The 25,881-nt window shown below is 39.4% G+C and overlaps 16 protein-coding genes across 16 annotated transcripts; 9 read left to right on the top strand and 7 right to left on the bottom strand.

Moving 5' to 3' along the window:
* Positions 1–61: 61 nt before the first annotated feature.
* TRS20 (TRAPP subunit TRS20) lies at positions 62–589 on the top strand (the record flags this gene model as incomplete). The annotated part of the gene is made up of 1 exon (XM_033908952.1): positions 62–589. The coding sequence occupies one exon, from the start codon at positions 62–64 to the stop codon at positions 587–589; it is 528 nt and encodes a 175-aa protein (XP_033764843.1).
* Positions 590–696: 107 nt separating this feature from the next.
* Positions 697–1,062, bottom strand: SRB6 (Srb6p; the record flags this gene model as incomplete). The annotated part of the gene is made up of 1 exon (XM_033908951.1): positions 697–1,062. The coding sequence occupies one exon, from the start codon at positions 1,060–1,062 to the stop codon at positions 697–699; it is 366 nt and encodes a 121-aa protein (XP_033764842.1).
* Positions 1,063–1,274: 212 nt separating this feature from the next.
* On the bottom strand, positions 1,275–1,718 carry DUT1 (bifunctional dITP/dUTP diphosphatase; the record flags this gene model as incomplete). Its single annotated transcript, XM_033908950.1, has 1 exon — positions 1,275–1,718. The coding sequence occupies one exon, from the start codon at positions 1,716–1,718 to the stop codon at positions 1,275–1,277; it is 444 nt and encodes a 147-aa protein (XP_033764841.1).
* Positions 1,719–2,007: 289 nt separating this feature from the next.
* On the bottom strand, positions 2,008–2,931 carry MRPS5 (mitochondrial 37S ribosomal protein uS5m; the record flags this gene model as incomplete). Its single annotated transcript, XM_033908949.1, has 1 exon — positions 2,008–2,931. The coding sequence occupies one exon, from the start codon at positions 2,929–2,931 to the stop codon at positions 2,008–2,010; it is 924 nt and encodes a 307-aa protein (XP_033764840.1).
* Positions 2,932–3,693: 762 nt separating this feature from the next.
* SPO23 (Spo23p) lies at positions 3,694–5,265 on the bottom strand (the record flags this gene model as incomplete). The annotated part of the gene is made up of 1 exon (XM_033908948.1): positions 3,694–5,265. The coding sequence occupies one exon, from the start codon at positions 5,263–5,265 to the stop codon at positions 3,694–3,696; it is 1,572 nt and encodes a 523-aa protein (XP_033764839.1).
* A 1,016-nt stretch (positions 5,266–6,281) lies between these two features.
* On the top strand, positions 6,282–7,394 carry ARO4 (3-deoxy-7-phosphoheptulonate synthase ARO4; the record flags this gene model as incomplete). Its single annotated transcript, XM_033908947.1, has 1 exon — positions 6,282–7,394. The coding sequence occupies one exon, from the start codon at positions 6,282–6,284 to the stop codon at positions 7,392–7,394; it is 1,113 nt and encodes a 370-aa protein (XP_033764838.1).
* A 415-nt stretch (positions 7,395–7,809) lies between these two features.
* HIS7 (imidazoleglycerol-phosphate synthase) lies at positions 7,810–9,468 on the top strand (the record flags this gene model as incomplete). The annotated part of the gene is made up of 1 exon (XM_033908946.1): positions 7,810–9,468. One exon carries the CDS (start codon positions 7,810–7,812, stop codon positions 9,466–9,468), a length of 1,659 nt encoding a protein of 552 aa, XP_033764837.1.
* A 352-nt stretch (positions 9,469–9,820) lies between these two features.
* Positions 9,821–11,266, top strand: ENP1 (snoRNA-binding rRNA-processing protein ENP1; the record flags this gene model as incomplete). Its single annotated transcript, XM_033908945.1, has 1 exon — positions 9,821–11,266. The coding sequence occupies one exon, from the start codon at positions 9,821–9,823 to the stop codon at positions 11,264–11,266; it is 1,446 nt and encodes a 481-aa protein (XP_033764836.1).
* A 222-nt stretch (positions 11,267–11,488) lies between these two features.
* RRT2 (diphthamide synthase) lies at positions 11,489–12,652 on the bottom strand (the record flags this gene model as incomplete). Its single annotated transcript, XM_033908944.1, has 1 exon — positions 11,489–12,652. One exon carries the CDS (start codon positions 12,650–12,652, stop codon positions 11,489–11,491), a length of 1,164 nt encoding a protein of 387 aa, XP_033764835.1.
* A 237-nt stretch (positions 12,653–12,889) lies between these two features.
* ISW1 (chromatin-remodeling ATPase ISW1) lies at positions 12,890–16,099 on the top strand (the record flags this gene model as incomplete). Its single annotated transcript, XM_033908943.1, has 1 exon — positions 12,890–16,099. One exon carries the CDS (start codon positions 12,890–12,892, stop codon positions 16,097–16,099), a length of 3,210 nt encoding a protein of 1,069 aa, XP_033764834.1.
* A 133-nt stretch (positions 16,100–16,232) lies between these two features.
* Positions 16,233–16,721, bottom strand: GPX2 (glutathione peroxidase GPX2; the record flags this gene model as incomplete). The annotated part of the gene is made up of 1 exon (XM_033908942.1): positions 16,233–16,721. The coding sequence occupies one exon, from the start codon at positions 16,719–16,721 to the stop codon at positions 16,233–16,235; it is 489 nt and encodes a 162-aa protein (XP_033764833.1).
* A 740-nt stretch (positions 16,722–17,461) lies between these two features.
* ALG7 (UDP-N-acetylglucosamine--dolichyl-phosphate N-acetylglucosaminephosphotransferase) lies at positions 17,462–18,808 on the top strand (the record flags this gene model as incomplete). The annotated part of the gene is made up of 1 exon (XM_033908941.1): positions 17,462–18,808. One exon carries the CDS (start codon positions 17,462–17,464, stop codon positions 18,806–18,808), a length of 1,347 nt encoding a protein of 448 aa, XP_033764832.1.
* Positions 18,809–18,869: 61 nt separating this feature from the next.
* SPAR_B03380 (5'-deoxynucleotidase) lies at positions 18,870–19,586 on the bottom strand (the record flags this gene model as incomplete). Its single annotated transcript, XM_033908940.1, has 1 exon — positions 18,870–19,586. One exon carries the CDS (start codon positions 19,584–19,586, stop codon positions 18,870–18,872), a length of 717 nt encoding a protein of 238 aa, XP_033764831.1.
* Positions 19,587–20,196: 610 nt separating this feature from the next.
* VVS1 (Vvs1p) lies at positions 20,197–21,663 on the top strand (the record flags this gene model as incomplete). The annotated part of the gene is made up of 1 exon (XM_033908939.1): positions 20,197–21,663. One exon carries the CDS (start codon positions 20,197–20,199, stop codon positions 21,661–21,663), a length of 1,467 nt encoding a protein of 488 aa, XP_033764830.1.
* Positions 21,664–22,398: 735 nt separating this feature from the next.
* THI2 (Thi2p) lies at positions 22,399–23,751 on the top strand (the record flags this gene model as incomplete). Its single annotated transcript, XM_033908938.1, has 1 exon — positions 22,399–23,751. One exon carries the CDS (start codon positions 22,399–22,401, stop codon positions 23,749–23,751), a length of 1,353 nt encoding a protein of 450 aa, XP_033764829.1.
* A 537-nt stretch (positions 23,752–24,288) lies between these two features.
* Positions 24,289–25,881, top strand: ERT1 (Ert1p; the record flags this gene model as incomplete). Its single annotated transcript, XM_033908937.1, has 1 exon — positions 24,289–25,881. The coding sequence occupies one exon, from the start codon at positions 24,289–24,291 to the stop codon at positions 25,879–25,881; it is 1,593 nt and encodes a 530-aa protein (XP_033764828.1).

Here is a 25,881-nt window from a genome sequence, read left to right as displayed (position 1 = left end):
AAGAGAAGATAAACACTAATACCGATGGACAATAAAGAAATACATACAAAGATCATTTGAGATGCCTCAGTATTTTGCTATTATCGGTAAAAAGGATAATCCAGTTTACGAAATCGAGTTTACCAATACAGAAAATCCGCAAGGCTTTCCTCAGGATTTGAAAGAATTAAATCCATTTATACTGCATGCATCACTAGATATTGTTGAAGACCTTCAATGGCAAATTAATCCAACCTCACAATTAAATGGAAACGGCGGAAATGGAGCCAATGGTGGTGGTGGGTTCCTTCGATCTAGAACTGTAAACAATACTGATAACTGTTATTTAGGTAAAGTTGATCATTTTTATGGACTAGCCATAACGGCTTATATTAGCTATGGTGGTATGAAGTTCGTAATGATCCACGGAAACTCTGCCAACAGCAGCGTAGTCATTGACGACAATAACATAAGATCGTTTTATCAAGAGGTACACGAACTATACGTAAAGACACTAATGAACCCGTTTTATAAGATCACTGACCCTATAACGAGCCCGGCATTCGATTCGAGGGTAAGGACGTTGGCGCGTAAGCACCTTTCCAAATGATGGGAAAAGGCAGATGCGGAGACTTTATGGTATATATATATATACATATATATATGTGGTATGTAATTATGTTTTTTTGGCCAAATCTTTGATAAATATCCACCTTTCTATGTTGTTTGCTCTGCCACAAACGTTTCTATACAGTTATCTAGTAATTTCTTTATCTGTTTCTCGTCAAAACGAGTCTCCTCCGAATGTTCTATTACAGGAATTTGGTTCAGTAGCCATTTCTCTTTTATCGATCTGGTTAGGCTCAACAAGTCTTGGACATTTTTGATCAATTGCATAGTCTGGTTATTTACCATCATCACACTGGTCGTGGCTACCGCGAGCTCGGAATTCTCTTGTGCAAATGAATCCTCGTCGTCATCATTTCTATCGGCTATCGTGGTCATATTTATCAGTTCTGCCAGTTTCACGGACAGAATCGTCCTTGTTTGTTCGAGTTTCTCATATAATGCCTGGTTGCTCATCCTGTTGTAACAAATGAGAGTACAAGATGCCTGCCATCACAATCTCATTATGATTGGCTTAGATCAATACGTGCTACCGTTTGACCGGTAAATAGATCAATGGTGGTACAATTTCCTTAACATTGGAAGTTTCAGCGATACAAGCCGGGTCACACTCAGTTTATCGTGATATTATAATACATTATACAAGTGGGCCATAGTATATACATAAACTAGTTACCAGTGCTACCAAAGCCGCCGGCCCCTCTTGCACTTTCCTCTAGGGAGTCCACAACAATGATCTGGGCGTCGTCGACAATTTTTTCGAGAATTAATTGGGCTACGCGATCACCTTTTTTGATGGCGAAATCTCTCTGTGAGTGATTAAATAAGACTACTTTAACTTCACCAGTGTAATCTCTGTCGACAACACCAGCACCGGTTTGAATACCATTTTTCACTGCTAGGCCTGATCTTGGCGCAATGCGACCGTAGGTACCGGCAGGTACAGTGAACGATATGTCGGTGGAAACCATACCTTGGCCCATGGCCGGAATGGTAATATCTTGAGATGCGTAAATATCGTATCCTGCGGCAGTGGCAGAACCCTTGGTGGGCACAGTAGCATTATCTGAACGTAATTGAATTTTTAATACTTTATCGCTAGTGGTAGTCATTTTCTTACCTTTGGCTTGCTATATCAGTACAATTACCTCACTCGAGAAGTTAATTTTTCTATTGATGAATTAAATAATAACGCGTAACATTTTTCTTTTTATAGTTTTCGATAATAAATCAGAAATTATGGAGAAAAAAATAAAACTTAGGTAAAAAAAAAAATACATATATAGAAAGGAAAATTGAATATGCTCCCTGACTCATTAAATTGAATATTTACAGGTATTATTATCGCCGTATTTACTTATGTAAAATAATAAAAAATGGCGTTTGTATGTACGTAGTATTTCAGCTTGAATAGTAAACTTTCCTGACATCGACAAGTTTTTTGCCTCTACCCAGGGCAACCTCATCCAATGTCTTTTGAGCTTTCGTGAAAGCCTCGATGGTACCTTTGGCTATATTCATATCGTTTCTGGATTTGTATACCTTCCCACTTAAATCTTTGATACCTGCACATTCACAAATCTCGAAAATTACATGATTTACACGTAACCCAAACCCCGGTTTTGCACTTCTTAAATGTAGCTTCACACCATGGTACCTAAAATCTATATCACCATAAATGGTTCTGTTTTCGTATCTTGGTATTTCCTTCAAGTTCCTTACTGCATCCCAATGGGCTTTGAAGATAGCTTTGGACATTTCTTCACGAGATTTACCCTCTCCTAGACCTACCATACCGTTTTTGTCACCAACTACAACCAGGGCATAAAAAGACGCTATTTTACCCTTACCGGTCTGATTTGACACTCTTTTCATCACGAGCGGTTTCATAGTTAACTTTCTAGTTATATAATCCGGATCCACGCCTGTTTGCTTGTGTAGCCCGGCAGCTATGTCAGCACTTTTCGATTTCCGACCACCATCGTTGGGTAAACTAACTCCTGGAGGCAGAATGTTGCCTTCGCCCGGTAATGGTTGCTGTACTTGATCCCATCTAAAGGTGGTGAAGTTATTATCCTCTTCTTGAGCGTGGAGATGGGGCATGCCCGGTTTGTAATCCCAGAAGGGATGTATCTTGGTAAAGTCGTCCAAGTATGGTGGTGCAAATTCCACGTTACGAGACACTTTGAACTTAGTATCTTGTGGTATCGTTTGTTGAGCAAGTTTTATGGACTTTAGCAGACTTTCAGGATAGTATCTCGATAATAGCGACTCATCATAGTGTTGTAGATAACGAATGCTTGTCGAGAATTGTCTTTTGAACATCTTCACCGGTCAATCTATGAAATACGCTTCTGGTCTGGCTTTACTGTCTGCTTTGACAATAAATAGTGGTAATTCTTTCAATTGTGCTCGTATCGTCTTGTCAATTCGCCTTTTTTTTTTCATTTTGAGGAACTTTACCTCCGCGATAAAATGAAAGCATACCATGTAGTAAATGTATGGGATGTATATATGGGTATTGTTTGCTTCCTTACTTGAAGATTAATGATTCAGTTGTAAAAAATTTCCGATTGATATGGAGAGAATCCAACACTTTTTATACTTTTAGTAAAAATTAAGCTAACGAAAGCTCACATAATCTAGCGTTTACACTAAGAGAATCCAGTGTAGTGTTTTTGGGCTTCTACTTGCCATACTTTAGTTTCTAAATATAAGATGTTTCAAGTAATTATTCCCTCCTGACATAACAGAGGAAAATATTAGTAATTGTTGCAAAGCCCCCTCTTCTTCAGAGTGGGTGGCGCTTACATATTTGAGCGAATCAAAATATCACACATACACCAGTCGATACAGAACGGACGTGAGAAACTATTACTTAACAGGTTTACTTGGGAGGCTTCTCAAATTGTAAAAATTTTATTATAGATATCAGCGTACTAGATACTTACAAAAGGAGAAACTCGTAAATTTATTGTTACGTGAATACATAGTGGAAAAAGAAACCAAAATGAAAATGGTATATGTATATTATGCAAATGGAAAAAAAAAGATAGATAAGGGCATTGCTCTGAGGTGACCGAATATTCACAAGCCATTCGTACCTGCTACCATAGAATATAGTGGCGGTTCATCTCGTAAATCACTAATACTTTCAAATTTTTCGTATTTGGGTAACAAAGAGCTAGTTGAAATATCACTATCGCCAACCAAAATCGGGAAATTTACTGTAATTCGATAGTTTTTACGCACTTCAAACCCTTCCGCCAATTCGTTCCTGCTATAGTTTATCCTGAACAAGAGTAAATGAGTCACTTTGAGGGCAGCATAATTGGGATAAAACGAACTTGGCTCACAGTAGAATGTTTTAAACCAACTCGGTAGACCATCCGCATAGTCTGGAATAACGACGTCATCAAAGCAAAACCCAAAGATAGTCTTGTCAGAATCGAAACTTTGGCTCTCCACAGTTCTTAATAAGTACTCGGACTTTTTAATGTAAGGCTCCCGCAGTATTTTCTTGGTTTTCGAATCAATACTTGGTATTGCCATTCTCTGTGCAACTGTCAAGGAGGCATCCTGTAACTCAATTGAAGAATCTGTCTTTGCAATTGACAATATCATTTGGAAAGGCATACCAATTTCAATCAACTTGGAATTTCCAATGACAGATACTACCACATCACTTGCAGTATTGTACGACCTTAATTGAAACGTTTCAAATTTGAGCATACTCGTTGAAGGAAGTACTCTTTTAACTTTAATTTCCTCTGTTAAAATGATTTTATCTGTGATATTTTCATTCTTTAAAAACTTGAGTATGTTTTTGGGCTTATTTGGTATTCTCATTATTGATGTGGAGCTTTCTATTCGAAAGTGGGTCTTGCCAAAGAAGGAAGAGAAACTGGCTGGGAAAGTGTTAGCTTGAAGGGTAAAAGTGAATGGGTAATCGTACGTCCCTTTTGTCAATAAAATTTTCTTGTCATTTAATGAGTGATGAATGACTTTCAACTGCTGTTTAGGGTAAGTAGAAGATTCAAAAAACCCTGTGTGATTAAGTTCTCTGATAATTTTGTTATTGCTGGAGTCTTTGCCGGTTTCTGAATCAACAAAACATGCATATTCCTTGGTGAAACATTTCACAGAGATTGAATGGGAAGTAATTAAAAGTGCGTGATCTTCCCTATCAATATTTATCCTAATCTTTCCCTTTATTTGTAAAGGAGTTACACTTTCTCTTTCATTATTTGTCGAGATATTATCCAACGATGAATCGTAATACAACGGATATTCAGCATTCAATTGTAAATCAGAGAACATTAATGTTTTGTACTTATTATCCAAAAACAATTCAATACTGTAACCACATTTTCTATCTACAGAAGATTTTACATAGGGATTTTCGTACAGCCGTAGCGAATCGTAACAATACTCGAGATCTTCCTTAGCCTTTTTGATTGTAGTACCGCCGTTTTTTAATTTCTTCAACTGAATTAATTTTTTCGGCAATTCACTAGTGACGCCTTCACTTCCCAAATGCTGTTTTATTTGGCTTTGTGTAGAATTCTCAGTGAGAGTAGTGGATCTACTTGGTATATTTTCCGAGAACACCTGTGAAACTTCGGAATTAAGTGACGAAGATGAAGTCGAAAACAACATAGTCAAAAAAAAAAAAGGTAAGATTTATTTGTCTGGTTTGTTTGGTTTGTTGCTATATAATAATACAAGCAAATAGGTATTTGAATATTTAAGAAGAAATCTTGAGGTGGCATTATTTTCCTCTTTATTAAACAGTAAGTAGCCGCCCAAAAAAATTGCGACGTCGCCATTTGCAATTTTGTGACACAAAAACAAAAAAAAAGAAAAAAAATAACAGAACAAGATTCTATTGTGCAGATTCAATGTTTATGATTTAGTTACATACACTCTTGAATGTCACAGCTGAGCAGTCCGTATAAGTCGCATAAAACCACACGAATTGGCCCCATATGGATGATAAGCATAGTTCTAACACAATTCTAAAGCCAGTGTATACCTGTACAAAGGTTTTTAACTCTAACTGCTAGTAAAGGGTTAACTCAGAAAGTGAAGGACACATGACCACTGGCACGCAATATAAATATTGAAGCACGTGACCAGTAGCAAATTATGTACTCGTATATGATGTATATCTATTTTATTGACATTCTTTCATTGGCCATGAGGCTGCGTGAAGAAAGCTGTAAAGGTCTCACGGAATACTGCGTAGTTGCAGTACCGTCAGGCAGGGATGTTGCTTAATATAAGGGCGAAGGCATGGCAGAATCACTTTACAACGTGGCCCCACCCGCTGCACCCTGCGCATTTTGTACGTTGCTGCGAAATGACTCAACGATGAAGTGAAAAAAATTTGCTTGAAATTTTGAAAAAAAAAATTTGTGCGGGACGTTTTGTTAGCTCATTGAGCACATCGTGATTGAATCCAATAAATGTTTAATTTCATATTAATACTGAAACTTTTTTCGTACTTCCTCTTCCTTTCATTAGTGTCTTATTCATATACTGTGTTAATTCTCTTTCATCACTTTTAGCATCCGTATAACAGTAATCAAGAATAACTAGAAGAGGCTCTCTTTATATTCGTTTATTTTATATACTTAATCGCTAAAATTAGTAATTACAAGAATCTACTAGAAATGAGTGAATCTCCAATGTTCGCTGCTAATGGCATGCCAAAGGTAAATTCAGGTGCTGAAGAAGATGTCAGAATTTTGGGTTACGATCCTTTAGCTTCTCCAGCTCTCCTTCAAGTGCAAATCCCAGCCACACCAACTTCTTTGGAAACTGCTAAGAGAGGTAGAAGGGAAGCTATAGATATTATTTCCGGTAAAGACGACAGAGTTCTTGTCATTGTCGGTCCTTGCTCCATTCACGATCTAGATGCTGCTCAAGAATATGCTTTGAGATTAAAGAAATTGTCTGATGAATTGAAGGGTGATTTATCCATCATTATGAGAGCATACTTGGAAAAGCCAAGAACAACTGTCGGCTGGAAAGGTCTAATTAATGACCCTGATGTTAACAACACTTTCAACATCAACAAGGGTTTGCAATCCGCTAGACAATTGTTTGTCAACTTGACTAATATCGGTTTGCCAATTGGTTCTGAAATGCTGGATACCATTTCTCCTCAATACTTGGCTGATTTGGTCTCCTTCGGTGCTATTGGTGCCAGAACCACCGAATCTCAGTTGCATAGAGAATTGGCCTCCGGTTTGTCCTTCCCAGTTGGTTTCAAGAACGGTACCGATGGTACTTTAAATGTTGCCGTGGATGCTTGCCAAGCCGCTTCTCATTCTCATCATTTCATGGGTGTTACTAAGCATGGTGTTGCTGCTATCACCACTACTAAGGGTAACGAACACTGTTTCGTCATCTTAAGAGGTGGTAAAAAAGGTACCAACTACGATGCTAAATCCGTTGCCGAAGCTAAGGCTCAATTACCTGCCGGTTCTAACGGTCTAATGGTTGACTACTCCCACGGTAACTCCAATAAGGATTTCAGAAACCAACCAAAGGTTAATGACGTCGTCTGTGAGCAAATAGCTAACGGTGAAAACGCCATCACTGGTGTCATGATTGAATCCAACATCAACGAAGGTAACCAAGGCATTCCAGCTGAAGGTAAGGCCGGCTTGAAATACGGTGTTTCTATCACTGATGCCTGTATAAGTTGGGAAACTACTGAAGACGTCTTGAGAAAGTTGGCTGCTGCTGTCAGACAAAGAAGAGAAGTTAACAAGAAATAGATGTTTTTTAATGATATATGTAACGTACATTCTTCCTACTACTACCAAGTCGGTATTATTTAATTGTGTTTAGCGCTATTTACCCACTAACTAGAAACTCGATTTTTAAAGGCAAAATTCAGTGTCCTTTCACTAGTTTTGCAGATGTCCTGCTATCAGCTACTTCCCTGCAGAAAAGAAAAATATTTGAGTCATATCATCGTCTAGGAAGTGTTTTTCTCTCTCTCCACGGATAGTTAAGTGATCATGAAAAAATGAAAAATTCATGAGAAAAGAGTCAGACATCGAAACATACATAAATTGATATTCCTTTAGCTTTTAAAGACTACTCAATCAAGTTTAATAGAAGAAAGAGGAAGGTTGAGATAGGTATATCCAGTTTAGGTTTCAATTATTTAATAATAAAGGTAAAGAAATGCCAGTCGTTCACGTAATTGATGTTGAAAGTGGTAATCTACAATCATTAACTAATGCAATCGAGCATTTGGGTTACCAAGTGCAACTGGTGAAATCACCAAAGGATTTTAACATAGCAGATACATCAAGATTGATTTTGCCCGGTGTCGGAAATTATGGCCATTTTGTCGACAATTTGTTTAATAGAGGATTTGAAAAGCCAATAAGAGAATATATTGAATCTGGAAAACCAATAATGGGCATTTGCGTCGGGTTACAAGCGCTCTTTGCTGGCTCTGTGGAAAGTCCTAAGAGTACAGGTCTGAACTACATTGATTTTAAGTTGTCCAGATTCGATGACTCAGAAAAACCCGTTCCAGAAATAGGATGGAATTCTTGTATTCCTTCAGAAAATTTATTTTTTGGATTGGATCCATACAAGAGATACTATTTCGTCCATTCCTTTGCTGCTATCCTGGATGCAGAAAAGGAAAAAACATTACAAAATGACGGTTGGAAAATTGCAAAAACCAAGTACGGTTCAGAGGAGTTCATCGCGGCAATTAACAAAGAAAATATATTTGCTACTCAGTTCCACCCAGAGAAATCTGGTAAGGCTGGTTTGAACGTTATTGAGAACTTTTTGAGGCAACAAAGTCCTCCTATTCCAAACTATGGCCCGGAGGAGAAGGAACTTTTAATGAATGACTATTCAAACTACGGCCTGACACGCAGAATTATTGCCTGTCTTGATGTACGTACTAATGATCAGGGTGATTTAGTGGTTACTAAAGGTGATCAATACGATGTGCGTGAAAAGAGTGATGATAAAGGTGTTAGAAATCTTGGTAAGCCTGTCCAATTGGCACAGAAATATTACCAACAAGGTGCGGATGAAGTAACATTTTTGAATATAACTTCTTTTAGAGACTGCCCTTTGAAGGATACTCCGATGCTAGAGGTCCTGAAACAAGCTGCAAAGACAGTGTTTGTTCCATTGACAGTCGGCGGAGGGATCAAGGATATTGTCGATGTTGATGGAACCAAAATACCTGCTTTAGAAGTCGCAAGTCTATACTTCAGATCTGGCGCTGATAAGGTGTCGATCGGTACGGATGCAGTCTATGCTGCCGAAAAATATTACGAGTTAGGTAACAAGGGAGATGGAACATCACCGATAGAGACAATCTCAAAGGCATATGGTGCTCAGGCGGTTGTTATTTCTGTTGATCCTAAGAGAGTATATGTAACTTCACAAGCAGATACCAAGAATAAAGTCTTTGAGACAAAATATTCGGGTCCTCATGGACAGAAATATTGCTGGTACCAATGCACAATCAAAGGTGGGAGAGAATCCAGAGACCTTGGTGTCTGGGAATTAACAAAAGCATGTGAAGCCCTAGGTGCTGGGGAAATTTTACTGAACTGTATAGACAAAGATGGCTCTAATTCTGGTTATGATTTGGAATTGATAGAACATGTTAAAGACGCAGTCAGAATTCCAGTCATTGCTTCAAGTGGTGCCGGTGTACCCGCACATTTCGAAGAAGCTTTCCTAAAGACCCGCGCGGATGCTTGCTTGGGTGCAGGTATGTTTCACAGAGGTGAATTCACTGTTAACGATGTAAAGGAATATTTACTAGAGCACGGATTAAAGGTTAGAATGGATGAAGAGTGATGTAGTTGGTCATGTATACTTCATAATTGGTTTCGTCTATATACACAATAATGATAGATGTTAAAAATCAAATATTCTGCAACATAAGAAGGTGCGCAGTTTCGAAGTATTTTACAGACTTATGTAGTTGTATTATTGGTTTCAGTAGGAGTAGATGTAGAACATATAATTTTCACACTTTTTCTTTTTTTTTTTTTAGCGAGACATCGGGAATGAAAATTTTTAAAAAATCGATGAGCTCCCACTTCTTCAACATTGACAAAAGGAAACTTGCACCAAGTTTGTTGTAATACGACACTTATCTCGCTCTAAAAATAGCAAATCAAACCGTATACTAGAACGATTAAGTATAATGGCCAGAGCATCTTCTACTAAAGCTAGAAAACAGAGGCATGATCCACTTTTAAAGGATTTAGATGCAGCTCAAGGTACCTTGAAAAAAATCAACAAAAAGAAGCTAGCACAGAGTGAAGCTGCAAATAACGAAGCTGCAAATGACGAGGATGGCTACATAGACTCTAAAGCATCAAGAAAGATTTTACAGTTGGCTAAGGAACAACAGGATGAAATTGAAGGTGAAGAACTTGCTGAATCAGAAAGAAAAAAGCAACTTGAAGCCAGGTTTACCACAATGAGCTATGACGATGAAGACGAAGACGAGGATGAAGAAAGTTTTGAAGAAGACATTTCAGATTTTGAACCAGAAGGTGATTTTAAAGAAGAGGAAGAGATAGTTGAGATTGACGAAGAAGACGCTGCGATGTTCGAGCAATATTTCAAGAAATCAAATGATTTTAACTCTCTAAGTGGTAGCTATAATCTTGCAGATAAGATCATGGCCTCTATCCGAGAAAAGGAGAGTCAACTTGAGGATATGCAAGATGATGAACCGCTTGCTAATGAACAGGATACCTCAAGAGGCAATATATCATCCGGTTTGAAAAGTGGAGAGGGTGTTGCACTTCCAGAGAAGGTCATCAAAGCATATACCACGGTGGGCAGTATTCTGAAAACTTGGACCCACGGTAAATTGCCAAAACTATTCAAGGTTATCCCATCCTTACGAAATTGGCAAGATGTCATATATGTCACCAACCCCGAAGAATGGTCACCACACGTTGTTTACGAGGCAACTAAATTGTTTGTATCCAACCTAACCGCTAAAGAATCTCAGAAATTTATTAATTTAATCTTACTTGAACGTTTTCGTGATAATATCGAAACCAGTGAAGATCACTCCTTAAACTATCATATATATCGTGCGGTGAAAAAGTCACTTTATAAGCCAAGTGCTTTTTTCAAAGGTTTCCTATTTCCATTGGTTGAAACAGGCTGTAATGTACGTGAAGCCACAATTGCGGGAAGTGTGCTTGCCAAGGTCTCCGTTCCTGCTTTACATTCTTCAGCTGCCTTGAGTTATCTTTTAAGGCTACCGTTCTCTCCCCCTACAACTGTTTTTATCAAAATTTTGCTTGACAAGAAGTATGCCTTACCATACCAAACGGTTGACGATTGTGTGTATTACTTTATGAGATTTAGAATTTTAGATGATGGCAGTAATGGGGAAGATGCTACAAGAGTACTTCCAGTGATATGGCACAAAGCCTTTTTAACATTTGCACAACGTTACAAGAACGATATTACCCAAGATCAAAGAGATTTCTTGTTGGAAACTGTTCGTCAAAGGGGCCATAAAGATATCGGTCCCGAAATTAGAAGAGAACTATTGGCAGGAGCTAGCAGGGAGTTTGTTGACCCACAGGGAGCCAACGATGATTTAATGATTGATGTCAATTAATGTTGAAATATCAATTATCCATTAATTTATATCGATCCGTTTTCCACTTCCAGCAAACCTTTCTCTGAATCATGTATAATAAGTAGAGAATATAGAATAAAGAATTATTGTTCAGGCAAGTCCACTTCCATTAATTTATAAACATAATCTATCCAAAACAGTTGAGAATAACCTAGATATATATGAGTCCATATATATTGCCGACTGAAAAGTTTTTTTGTTTCAGACTGTCCATGTTTGAAGAGAATTATCATAAAATGAGCATGTTGCGATCAAAGAGTTTGACCAGTCCCCGCCATAACACATTGAATCATGGCCCTTCTTTAAATAATGCTGAATTTGAAAATACTCATCCGAACTATCATTCATAGCCACGACCTTGGCACCGTCATACATGCAGCAAACTAAAAGTCGGTCGGAGCTATCGTGGGAAGAGTGTCTATGATCAATGGGCGACTCAACGAATCTCCAAACACCGCCGCCAAGGTTACACTCTAATTTACTGACTGTTGGAACGTTTTCACCAGGAAACATAGAGTCACCCATCATCCTTAAGTCTAGAGAACGAATAGTATCATCATACGATCCGGTTATTATGGATGTGGGCTTGTTATTTCGAAAGTTGGGTTGACTACATTTGATTCCAACAACACCAGCATCATGAATACGACCATTACTCCAAATGAATTCCTTGGAACGCAAATCGTGAGCCATAATTGTCGAATCATCACCTCCTGTAAATACAACGTCTTGGAAAGGCTGTAGAGAGCCGATTTCCGCAGTCCAACACTCGAGTTCGTGCGGTTTCAGAAATTGTTCCGGTTCAACATGGATGACTTTTTCGGTTGCACCTTGAACTTCGTAGTCTATTTTGCCTAGCTTTGAGTAAGCTTGAGTGACTGCTGAGGCTGTAAATTGTATGGATAATGTCCTTATATCAATAATAGCGGCTTCGCCGACCGTATTTGTTACAACTAATTTCTTACAATCAAGTGGGGAAAAATGGCACGAAGCAATGAGAACATCTTTTTCAAAAAGTTGCAAATTTGCAACTACACGAATATCTAGTTCCTTCGTTTCAAAATCACCATTATCTGTGCAACCGATTTTCCATAGCATGATATTTCCCGTTGAATGGGCAGTGCATATTAATGCATCATCGAAGGGAGATAACTTCAAATCTAAAATGGCACCATACGTATTATACGAGAATAAAAGTTTAAGATCCATTGTGAAGACATCCAACGAACCTGACCTGTATCCAGTCGACTTGTCTAAGTCATACGTCCCAACAAGGATGATCTTGTTCCTGAATATTCTCAAACAGCACGGTGGTAATTTTGTTTTCACTGCATTGAGTACCTCTGATTCTTGAATAGAGACCATATGTACAGCGATGCGAAAATCTGCTAGAAGAGGATGTGAAAGTGCCTCATTATGGCTATACGTTTAGTATGTTTCCCATTGCAAATTTTCACTTTTTCAAATTCTATATTAGAAGAGGAAAAAAACACGAAAACAATTCCTTCAATAAAAAGGACAGAGACAAGAACCTCTTCAAAATTATTCTTCCAATATTGCTACAAGGAAAAAAAATACAGTGATTTATCACCTGGTTGAATTATGACTGCTTCAGAAGAATACCTGGAGAACTTAAAACCGTTCCAAGTCGGTCTCCCTCCACATGATCCTGAATCGAATAAAAAGCGCTACTTACTGAAGGATTCTAATGGTAAAAAATTTGATCTAGAAGGCACAACAAAAAGATTCGAACACCTGCTATCCTTAAGTGGTTTATTCAAACATTTTATTGAAAGTAAAGCCGCTAAAGATCCTAAATTCAGGCAGGTCTTAGATGTATTAGAGGAAAATAAAGCAAATGGTAAAGGCAAAGGCAAACACCACGATGTTCGTAGACGAAAGACTGAACATGAAGAAGATGCGGAATTGCTGAAAGAAGAAGATTCAGATGATGATGAGAGCATTGAATTCCAATTTAGAGATTCCCCTGCTTACGTGAATGGCCAATTGAGACCTTATCAGATCCAAGGTGTCAACTGGTTGGTGTCTTTGCATAAAAACAAAATAGCGGGTATCCTCGCCGATGAAATGGGTCTAGGTAAGACTCTGCAAACTATTTCATTTTTGGGATATCTTAGATACATCGAGAAAATTCCAGGTCCGTTCTTGGTTATTGCGCCTAAATCTACTTTAAATAATTGGCTGAGAGAAATCAATAGATGGACCCCAGACGTAAGCGCTTTTATTTTACAGGGTGACAAAGAAGAAAGAGCTGATCTAATTCAAAAAAAACTTTTAGCTTGTGACTTCGATGTCGTCATTGCTTCTTATGAAATTATTATAAGAGAAAAGTCGCCTCTCAAGAAGATTGACTGGGAGTATATTATTATTGATGAGGCTCACAGAATTAAGAATGAAGAGTCAATGCTTTCGCAAGTTTTAAGGGAATTTACTTCACGTAATAGGCTGTTGATTACTGGTACTCCTTTGCAAAACAATTTGCACGAACTGTGGGCGCTACTAAATTTTTTGCTACCAGATATTTTTTCAGATGCACAAGATTTTGATGATTGGTTCTCTTCCGAAAGCGCAGAGGAAGATCAGGATAAAATTGTTAGACAGCTACACACTGTTTTACAGCCGTTTCTACTGCGTCGTATTAAAAGCGATGTGGAAACATCCTTACTGCCCAAGAAGGAACTGAATTTATATGTCGGTATGTCCAATATGCAGAAAAAGTGGTACAAAAAGATTTTAGAAAAGGATTTGGACGCTGTCAACGGATCCAATGGCAGCAAGGAATCCAAAACAAGACTGTTGAATATTATGATGCAACTTAGAAAATGTTGTAACCATCCATATCTATTTGATGGTGCTGAGCCAGGTCCACCTTATACTACGGATGAGCACTTGGTTTACAACGCTGCCAAACTTCAAGTTTTGGATAAATTACTGAAGAAGTTAAAGGAAGAAGGATCTAGAGTTCTGATCTTCAGTCAAATGTCAAGGTTATTGGATATTCTCGAGGATTACTGCTACTTTAGAAATTATGAATATTGCAGGATTGACGGGTCTACCGCTCACGAAGATAGAATCCAAGCCATTGATGATTATAACGCCCCCGATTCGAAGAAGTTTGTTTTCTTGTTGACGACACGTGCTGGTGGGTTGGGTATTAATTTAACATCAGCAGACGTTGTTGTTTTGTATGATTCTGATTGGAACCCACAGGCAGATCTACAAGCAATGGATAGAGCTCATCGTATTGGTCAGAAGAAGCAGGTCAAGGTGTTCCGTTTGGTCACAGACAACTCCGTGGAAGAGAAAATTTTAGAGAGGGCTACCCAGAAGTTAAGATTAGATCAACTAGTTATCCAACAAAATAGGACCTCTTCAAAAAAGAAGGAGAATAAAGCAGACTCGAAAGATGCTTTATTATCCATGATTCAACATGGTGCCGCTGATGTATTCAAAAGTGGTACATCTACCGGTTCAGCTGGTACACCTGAACCAGGTTCGGGAGAAAAAAGAGATGATATTGATTTGGACGAACTTTTGCTGAAATCTGAAAACAAAACGAAGTCATTGAATGCTAAATATGAAACTTTAGGCCTCGATGATCTACAAAAATTTAACCAAGATTCGGCCTATGAATGGAATGGTCAGGATTTCAAGAAGAAAACACAAAAGGATATTATAAGTCCGCTACTACTCAACCCCACCAAACGTGAACGTAAGGAAAATTATTCTATTGATAATTATTATAAAGATGTTTTGAATACCGGAAGATCGTCGACACCATCACATCCCAGAATGCCTAAGCCCCATGTCTTCCACTCTCATCAATTACAACCTCCCCAGTTGAAAGTTCTATACGAAAAGGAAAGAATGTGGACGGCGAAGAAGACTGGTTATGTACCGACCATGGATGATGTAAAAGCAGCATATGGTGACATTTCTGATGAAGAAGAAAAGAAGCAAAAATTGGAATTGCTAAAGTTATCGGTTAGCAACTCTCAACCATTAACTGAAGAGGAAGAAAAGATGAAGGCTGATTGGGAGGCCGAAGGATTTACGAATTGGAATAAACTTGAATTTAGAAAATTCATCACAGTATCTGGTAAATATGGCAGGAACTCCATTCAAGCCATCGCAAGAGAATTGGCCCCCGGTAAAACATTGGAGGAAGTACGTGCATACGCTAAAGCCTTCTGGTCTAACATTGAAAGAATTGAAGATTATGAGAAATTCCTGAAAATAATTGAGAATGAAGAAGAGAAGATCAAGCGTGTCAAAATGCAACAAGAGGCTTTACGCCGAAAGTTATCTGAATATAAAAATCCATTTTTCGACCTGAAATTGAAACACCCTCCTTCTTCCAACAATAAAAGGACATACTCTGAAGAAGAAGATCGTTTTATTCTTCTCATGTTATTTAAATACGGCTTGGATAGAGATGACGTATACGAATTAGTTCGCGACGAAATCAGGGATTGTCCTCTGTTCGAATTAGACTTTTACTTCAGAAGTAGGACGCCTGTAGAATTAGCCAGAAGAGGAAACACATTACTGCAATGTCTGGAAAAGGAATTCAACACAGGAGTTGTATTGGATGATGCCACTAAGGACAGAATGAAGAAGGAAGATGAAAATGGTAAGAGGATAAGGGAAGAATTTGCAGACGAGACCGCTAATGAAAAGGAAAATGCTAACGGGTTAGAAAGTAAAAAAGCGAAGATCGAAGATACATCGGATATTGGAACTGAGCAGTTGGTAGTAAAGAAAATTCCAGAAAACGAGAACACTATTTAGACTTTTGTTTTTGAAAAACTCAATTTTTCCAATATATCTTACATGTTTCTAAAAAAGATAAATAAATAAACATAATAATCTATAATTTTATTACTTACTCTTTTGAATAATCGTTTGATTAAAACAAAGAAGTTCATTTACTTAGCAGGCTTTGGATTTCTTGATCCAAGGACGATGGTTTTGTTAATGAAGAAAACCTTTGGACAACATTACCATTGAAATCCACTAAAAACTTCTCAAAATTCCATTTAATACCCTTGAAACCTAGCAAACCTGCTTTTTGGCTTTTCAAATAATTATAAACGGGATCAGCATTGTTTCCGTTAACATCAATTTTCTTCATAATGGGGAATGTAACACCATAATTCAATTGGCAGAATTCCGTAATTTGCTCATCAGAACCTGGTTCTTGCTTCCCGAACTGATTGCATGGGAACCCCAAAACAACAAGCCCCTTATCTTGGTATTTTTTGTATAGTTCTTCCAATTCTTTATACTGTGGGGTGAAGCCGCACTTGGAGGCAACGTTGACTATGAGAACTACTTTGCCCCTCAGTTGATCAAACTTGAAAATTTCACCTTTCTTGTCTTGGCATTCTAAATCATAAAAAGAAGTGGACATTTTTATTATTACTCTTCACTGTTAATTGTATCCTTGTCAAGGTCGATTATACAAGGATGTGCAAGTGTGCTGCGTTACATTACATAGTAGCATATAGTAGTTCTTTATATATCAATAAAATAACAGAAGCATTTGCTCATTCTTAGTGCAGGCTGATTTATAAGCCTTATACTATTGCGGGGACATTGGTACTAATGCCGTTCATGATATATGTGGCAGATACTGGTGTCTTTTACTCTTTGTCATCGCAATTACTAATTGTCTAGATATGGCCGGCCGAATAGCCAACAAGAAAAACATTAAACACTCGAAAGAAAAATCGCTTGGAAAACACTAGTAGGTAGTTTACCATTTTAAAGGACTGTGCCTATCAGAAATAGTCAAGATTTGTGTATATACTCGTTGCGTAGTCCATAAGTAACGTCAGTATTTTGCTTTTGTTTTTTAGTAGGTGCTGAGTTAATTTTTTTACATTTATACGTCCCTGGTGCAAAAGAATAGAGGTTGAAACGTAAATTCTTTAGCTACTATGTACTCAATGTCACAATAGTACAGGTTTTCTTCATCTCCTGTCTATGTTTCTTTCTTTCTTTCTGTATTGCCTTCAAACCTCGAAAAATGGCTTCTCACTAAACAGCGCGAAAAATAAATTGTTAACATGTGTATCTAACTGTCAGATGTGTAAATAAAAAATTGATTGAGTAGAGTAAGGCGTAGACCGGTAACGAAGGGCAGACGATATGTTGCGACTTTTTTCACTGGTGGTGACCACATGCTTAATCTACTATTCCAAAAACCAGGGCCCATCTGCTCTTGTTGCGGCTGTGGGATTTGGAATAGCAGGGTATTTAGCTACAGATATGTTGATTCCACGTGTGGGCAAATCCTTCATCAAAATAGGCCTTTTTGGTAAGGATTTGAGTAAACCTGGCCGTCCGGTGCTTCCAGAAACAATTGGTGCCATCCCTGCTGCAGTTTATTTATTTGTAATGTTCATTTACATTCCCTTCATTTTCTATAAGTATATGGTCATTACCACCTCAGGCGGTGGCCATCGTGATGTATCAGTGGTTGAAGATGACGGCATGAACTCTAATATTTTTCCTCATGATAAGTTGTCTGAATATTTGAGCGCTATCCTATGCTTGGAAAGTACGGTACTATTGGGAATTGCGGATGATTTGTTTGATTTACGTTGGAGACATAAGTTTTTCTTGCCTGCCATTGCAGCTATACCACTACTAATGGTTTATTATGTGGATTTTGGTGTTACGCACGTGCTCATTCCAGGATTCATGGAACATTGGTTGAAAAAGACTAGCGTTGATTTGGGGCTATGGTATTATGTTTATATGGCATCAATGGCAATTTTTTGCCCCAACTCTATCAATATCTTGGCCGGTGTTAATGGTTTAGAGGTTGGCCAATGTATAGTGTTAGCCATTTTGGCGCTGTTGAACGATTTGTTGTATTTTTCGATGGGGCCATTAGCCACAAGAGACTCCCATAGATTTTCTGCTGTGTTGATTATCCCATTCCTGGGTGTATCTTTAGCGCTATGGAAATGGAATCGTTGGCCTGCCACAGTTTTTGTGGGAGATACGTATTGTTATTTTGCCGGTATGGTTTTCGCAGTCGTTGGAATATTGGGGCATTTCTCAAAGACGATGCTCTTGTTGTTCATTCCTCAGATTGTCAATTTTATTTATTCATGTCCTCAGTTATTCAAATTGGTTCCTTGTCCGAGACATAGGTTGCCTAAATTCAACGAGAAAGATGGTTTAATGTACCCATCAAGAGCAAACTTGAAAGAAGAACCACCAAAGAGAATTTTCAAACCAGTCCTGAAGTTACTATACTGTCTTCATTTGATTGACCTCGAATTTGACGAAAATAATGAAATCATCAGCACCTCTAATATGACGTTAATAAACTTGACATTAGTATGGTTTGGCCCAATGAGGGAAGACAAATTGTGTAATACGATCTTGAAGTTGCAATTCTGTATTGGAATTCTAGCTTTACTTGGAAGGCACGCTATAGGTGCTATCATCTTTGGACACGACAACCTATGGACTGTACGTTGAAGATTATGTATTGGTAATTACTTTGTACTTTTCGGATTGCAAAAGTTGGTATTTATGATAACTATTTATTTATCGATTGGGTCAAATCAGCAAAGAATTTTCGACGCTGCATGACAAGGTCACTGGTCCAGCTCTTCACTTCGTCGGTTTTTATGCTAGCCACGGCCCCAAAGAAATCATCGAAATTTTTAGTTCCTTTGTACTCCCTCTCGTATTCAAAACATTGTACAAGCATTTCATATTTATCGATATCTTTCACGTACCTAGCTTCCAATGAGGTGACGTTTTCATAAGCCAACCAATCGTCCATAATTTCCTTTGCTGCGATCTCATTGTATGGATTGATCAGGACTTCACATAAATACTTTATGGTTTCCCATTCTCGACGATGTTTTTCTTCCTTCCCAATAGGGTCGACTGGAGTGATATCGCCAACTAAAGATTCGGCAATATCGTGCACTAAGGCGATCCGGACACATTTATCGCGGTTAACCCTCGGATCCTTGATGAGCATGGTGATTATTCCTAGCCTGTACATGTGATCTGATATGCTCTCACATTCTTTAATGCCGAGATCAAGATAACCGGTTCTTTTCTGGATTTTCAATTGCTGTACCACGTTCAAAAAGGCCAGAATATAACTTGGATGGGGTTTAGAGAGCTCATTTTTCACATATTGGGGGACTTGGCTTTCAGGCTTCCATTCAGTGGTTAAACATGTCTTTCCTGCTTCAACTGAAGTAGAGCATGACTTTTTATCTGTGACCGTTGCTGTCATAATTTTTTGATGTAAAACTTTCTTTAACAATTGTTTTTCTATGAGAATATAAGAAGTGCAGAAGGTTTAATAAAAGTAAAAGAGGATTTGTGCGGGGAAAAAACCATTCAGTACGTCTCTTCAGGCTTTATAATCGTCAGTAAACTGTCTAGGATAGTAACAACGATAAACCCATATTTACAGATCGAGACTTTTCCTTTACACTTTTTAGTAATGTTTTTTTTTAAAAATGACAAATAAACGAAACAAATTTTTACCATCAAGACCGAAAAAATGCGATGAGCGTTTAGATTGACGAAAAGTGTAAATGATTTAACTAAATATATATATATAGGAGAAAAAGAGCTTAACTCCTGGGCACGGTGCTCAATGCGCTTGACGGGGCTACTACTAGCAATGATGGCCGTCCTCTAAAGCTAACTTGCTTGTATGGTTTACTTCATAGGCGTAGTGTAAGGCTGTCCGAGAAAAGATGAAGCGTGAGGGATGAATCGATTTTCCCTTAAAGTTACTTCCTAATTAAGGGAATAACAGGAGAACAAGAGTTGCTAAAAATCTTTTCCTCTTGGAAGAACAAGAAAACAAAGAGACTGAGAGACAACAAACGGTCATGGCTGAAACTGAAAGATTAATGCCTAACGGTGGCTCTCGCAGGACAAATCCTTTAATTACGGGCCATTTAATCTTGGGCACGATAGTGGCTTGTCTGGGGTCGATCCAGTACGGATACCACATAGCAGAGCTGAATGCGCCTCAAGAATTCTTATCGTGCTCCAGGTTTAACGCACCAGACGAGAACATCTCATACGATGACACTTGGGTTGGGCAGCACGGACTCAAGCAATGCATTGCCTTAACCGATTCTCAATACGGCGCAGTCACGTCTATATTTAGCATAGGCGGGTTGTTTGGGTCGTACTATGCCGGTAACTGGGCTAACCGATACGGAAGAAAGTACGTGAGTATGGGCGCCTCGGCCATGTGCATGGTTTCTTCCCTGCTACTTTTCTTTTCCAACTCGTACTTGCAGTTACTGTTCGGCAGGTTTCTGGTGGGCATGTCCTGCGGCACTGCCATCGTGATCACGCCTTTGTTTATTAATGAGATTGCGCCTGTGGAGTGGAGAGGTGCCATGGGGTCTATGAACCAAGTTTCTATCAATCTAGGTATCCTGCTGACCCAAACTCTAGCACTCAAGTACGCGGACTCGTACAACTGGAGGTGGCTCCTCTTTGCCGGTTCCGTGATTGCGGTATCAAATCTTTTAGTTTGGCTCAAAGTGGACGAGTCTCCAAGATGGCTACTGAACCACGGATTTGTTTCAGAAGCAGAGATTGCTCTATTCAAGTTGCGTCCAGGAACGTATCAACAAGCAAAACAAGAGATCCAGGATTGGCAGCGTAGCCATGCGCACAACCGCGATCCTGAGTCAAGCGAGGAGACTCATTCAGGACCCACACTATGGAAATACGTGACCGATCCCTCGTACAAGAAGCCGCGCACAGTTATATTCGCCATCCTGTCGTGCCAGCAATTTTGCGGCATCAACTCTATTATCTTTTACGGCGTAAAAGTGATCGGCAAGATCCTGCCAAACTACTCGATTCAAGTCAATTTCGCGATCTCCATCCTCAACGTCGTCGTCACGCTAGCAGCATCTGCGATCATCGACCATGTCGGGCGCCGCCCACTATTGCTTGCCTCGACTACGGTGATGACCGCCATGTCGCTACTTATCAGTGCAGGTCTCACCTTGGGCGTGTCCTTTCTGCTGGTCGCGGCCACTTTTGTCTACATTGCCGCGTTCGCCATTGGCCTCGGGCCCATTCCCTTCTTGATCATTGGTGAACTGTCCTATCCACAAGATGCCGCTACAGCTCAAAGCTTTGGTACCGTGTGCAATTGGCTCGCCACCTTTATAGTCGGATACCTCTTCCCGATAGGCCACGGCCTCATGGGCGGCTACGTATTTATGATCTTCGCCGCCATCGCCGCTCTGTTTGCTACCTATGTATACAAGCGGGTACCTGAGACAAAGGGCAAGACTACGTACAGCGAGGTCTGGACTGGCTACTGAGCTGCTCGCACCATATATATACCTACCTTTCTTTTTTTTTTTACTTTGTTTCTTTTTTTTTTGCTACTCATCTCTTTTCTTCTCCTTCCCTACAACAAAGGCCATATGAATATTTGTATTCATAAACATGGTATGTATATGTATGTACCTAACGAAGCAAACCAAGTAAATTATTGATCCATGAGATCCATGTGGCGGAAACGATGACTACCGCATGTGCCGCCGAGCCAAAATAGGACACGCGCGTCAAGAGTCACTTGCCCGCGAGCGTTTATCTGCATATTTTATTGAGCCCAATATTCGGTTCTGCGTCTTAGCGGCATAAATGCATCCGGCAAGACTGCCGAAAAAAGGAATATACAATGGCAGCCCTCTTGGCGCATTTGATGTATGCGCATTTCCAGCCAATCTGCGAATGCATCCGTGCCAAAATGAGACGGCATTTAACTTGGAAGAGTCGGGCTTCCTGCATCAGATGGGTATCGTTTACCACAGTGTTTTGACTCACGCAGAATGCTCGCACGCAGGTGCTCGCAGAAATAAATAAATATATATATACATATATATACATATATAATTTGTATGACAGGTGGGTGCACATTTCTCGGTCGGAACAATTTTGGGGTACTAATACTACAGATTAGGACTACAACACTTTGTGCACAATTCAGAGCGTTTTCATTTTATTTTACCACGTATATACATAGTCTATATATATATTGGCACTCGAACTAAATGGTCAATAGTAAGAAGCATCAGAGGAGCAAGAAAGTAGCGTCGTCCTCCAAGGCGCCCCCCACCAAGGGTAGGACATTTACTGGATGCTGGGCATGTAGATTTAAAAAGCGCAGATGTGACGAGAACAGGCCCATCTGTTCATTGTGCGCCAAACATGGAGATAATTGCAGTTACGATATCAGACTTATGTGGTTAGAGGAGAACATCTACAAGGTACGCAAGCGTTCACTGATCAGTTTATTGCAGGCTCGCAAATCGAAATCGAAACCGTTATACCAGAAAATATCAAAATCCAAGTTCAAAGAAATGACCCATTTTAGACAACTATCACCCCCAACAAGTGACTGCGAGGACAGCACGCAGGAGCCCCGTAAGGAAGCTACGCTTCCTAACGATAATACGTTCACCATAAGCGTACGGAGATTGAAGATATACAACAATGCTGTGGCCTCTGTCTTTGGCAGCACGACGAATAGAGATTATACCCAAAAACGCATAGACAAGAAATTAGACGAATTGCTGAATATGGTGGAAGAGGACATATCCGTTGTTAACCCCAATTGCTCCAAGCACGGGCCCTATTCAGTTTTCAGGGCCAATCCGACTGCAGCTGCCTCTACTGTTACGGGCCAGCTGCCGTCGCCAGGTCATTCCATGTCATCGGCGGAAGAAACCACTACTACTATGCTGTCTTCGCCGCCAGAGGACAGCACCTCCTTGATCGATATAATCCAAGGCAAAATCTTTGGAATCCTATGGTTTAATTGCTACGGAAATATGATATTGAACCGACAAGAATACACGACGTGGTTCATCAATAAGATGAGGAACTCATTGACCACGGAGTTTATACGCTTCCTGGGGAAAATCATTGACGACCCGGACATCAATATGGCCTCGTGTCTGTTCAAAGAGTGCATCACTCGTTGGAGTTGTGTCGATTGGCAATCCATAGCTATAACAATGCTGGTCATCATTCATGGTTATACCTGCCCCAACTTGACAAAGCTTCTAAGAGTGTGGTTTCTTCAACAAAAATTATTAAGGTTTTCAATGTATCCACTAGTCAACTTCATCATAAACAACACGCAAGATTTAGATGTCCTGTACCATTGCAATGGATTGCTGGGCAATGCCGACTTGTTCGAGGATCCGTACCAGGACGAACTTACATCAGAGTTACATGTCTTGGTCACGGAGCGCCTAGTGAATAGCTGGAAGGATACGATATTGCAACAACTCTGCTCTTGCCAAGATACTACGCTTTCATGTTCCCAACTACGGTACTGGCAACTACAGCTGAAGTGTAATGAACAATTTTACAAGGACGTATATGCTATGCAGGACTAGGCCCATTGAGCCTTTCCTTTTCCTTCTCCCAAGAAAAGAGATAAAAGCTTTGCTTGGATGTTATGCCCATTTATAATGATATTTTTTTTCCCACTTTTTAGATAGAATTCATGGTAGTTTGTTATATACATATGTATAGATATATGCACGAAAAAAATTTTTTTTAAAGTTATCACAATGAGATATAGATTTGCTATCAGCCAGCTTGAAACGTTTACTCTACTGCTATCTTTGTCTTTGGTGACATTTATCGGCTGTTTTTCCTTCTCAACTTATACTTTATGTAAGCCGTGCAGTGGTGGCACCAAAAAAAAAAATGCAGAGGAAAAGAAACGAAAAGCAAATGAGTTGTGATTTACTATACCAAAAGAGAGTTACCACATAGAAAACTAAACAAGAGCCGTTACAACGGCATTCCACTCTTAGATAAAATTGCTAATTATATAAATTCGAGAAACTCTCGGGCTGTTTTTATCTCTCTCAAATACAACAGCACACGAAGGTATAGAAATAAAAATACATTGATGAATCATTGTGATGTGCACTTCAGATGACAACGATTACAAAACATCTTCTGCCCCAGATACTCCTGCAGAGGCAAACTGTACTCTCGAAAAAAGGAGGAGAAAGAAGAGAAAGAACACAAACGTGGCATGCGTGAACTGTTCGAGATTGCATGTTTCATGCGAAGCCAAAAGACCATGCTTACGATGTATCAGCAAGGGCCTCACAGCCACGTGCGTCGATGCTCCAAGAAAGAAAAGCAAGTACTTGGCAGGAATACCAAACAGAGAACTTCCGATGAATATACAGCCGGACCACCCACCTCGCAAGATCATGATACCCATTTATAACAACTCCAACAACAACAGCGTCGTCAATATAAACAACATGGGAGAACAGCAAAAATTTACCAGCCCACAGCATATAGTTCACAAGGCCAAGTTTCTGTCGAACGCTGCGGATTCCGAGTACTCAATTCTCTCGAATATCATTTACCAAGACACGTTGTCCAACAAGATTCCTATTGACATCTTGTACTCCAATACCAATTCCACATCCAACTCCACTATAGGCAATAGTAGTAACAATAGTCCCACGGGCATAAATACCAGTCCTGAAGAAATCGAAATGGAGAAAATTCGCCAGCTGTACAGCGAACAGCGAGCAAACATGGCCCCTCGTCCATATCCATCTTCCAATCAAAACGTTTATTCTATTATACTGGGACCCAATTCAGCCAAGATTGTAGCCTCACAAGTTAATCTGTTTGCAAACCATTTCCCTTTAGTGCCCGTTGATTCAGCAGATAAATCCTTAAACTTTAAAAGGTTACTGCCACGGGATCCATCCGAAAAGAACCCCCAGATTAACTGGGACTCAAGCATCAACCAATATTACTTGAATAGTGAAACAGTAACATTCCCCGAACTGGCTATCCCCTTAAAGCGGAGGAAAAATCACTTGGTCTCTGTATCCCTGGAAAGCTGTTCACCGGACGCTACTAATATCAAAAGCAATGTGGAATGGGAACATTCATTACGATATTCAACTCCAATGGAAATATACACCTCCATAAACGCTCCTTTTTCGCATACACCTGGATTTCACCATCTTTTGGTGTACCTAAAGCATCGATTCAACCAGCAGGATCTGGTGAAGATGTGTCGGTCCATCGCCGAATTCCGGCCCATTTTCATTGCATGTTCTGTGACTTTAACTGAAGAGGACATGATTTTCATGGAGCAGTGCTACCAAAGAACTCTATTAGAGTATGTAAAATTTATCGGACAGATTGGTACACCGACATGTATCTGGCGAAGAAATGGACAAATTTCTTATGTCAATGAGGAATTTGAAATTTTATGCGGATGGACAAGAGAGGAGTTGCTAAACAAGATGACGTTTATTGTGGAGATCATGGACGATGAAAGTGTACGGGATTACTTCAAGACGCTCTCTAAAGTCGCGTATAGGGACTTCAAAGGATCGGAGAAGATGAAAGTTTGCAGACTTTTAAGTCCTATCAAGGGCAAGATAGTTCATTGTTGCTGTATGTGGACATTAAAAAGAGATGTCTCTGGGTTGCCCCTCATGATCTTGGGGAACTTCATGCCCATACTCAATTGA

Source organism: Saccharomyces paradoxus, chromosome II (assembly GCF_002079055.1).
Source record: "Saccharomyces paradoxus chromosome II, complete sequence".
In the NCBI taxonomy this organism is placed as follows: domain Eukaryota; kingdom Fungi; phylum Ascomycota; class Saccharomycetes; order Saccharomycetales; family Saccharomycetaceae; genus Saccharomyces; species Saccharomyces paradoxus.
Note: the sequence above shows the minus strand (reverse complement) of the source record. Positions and strands in the feature narration are given on the sequence as shown.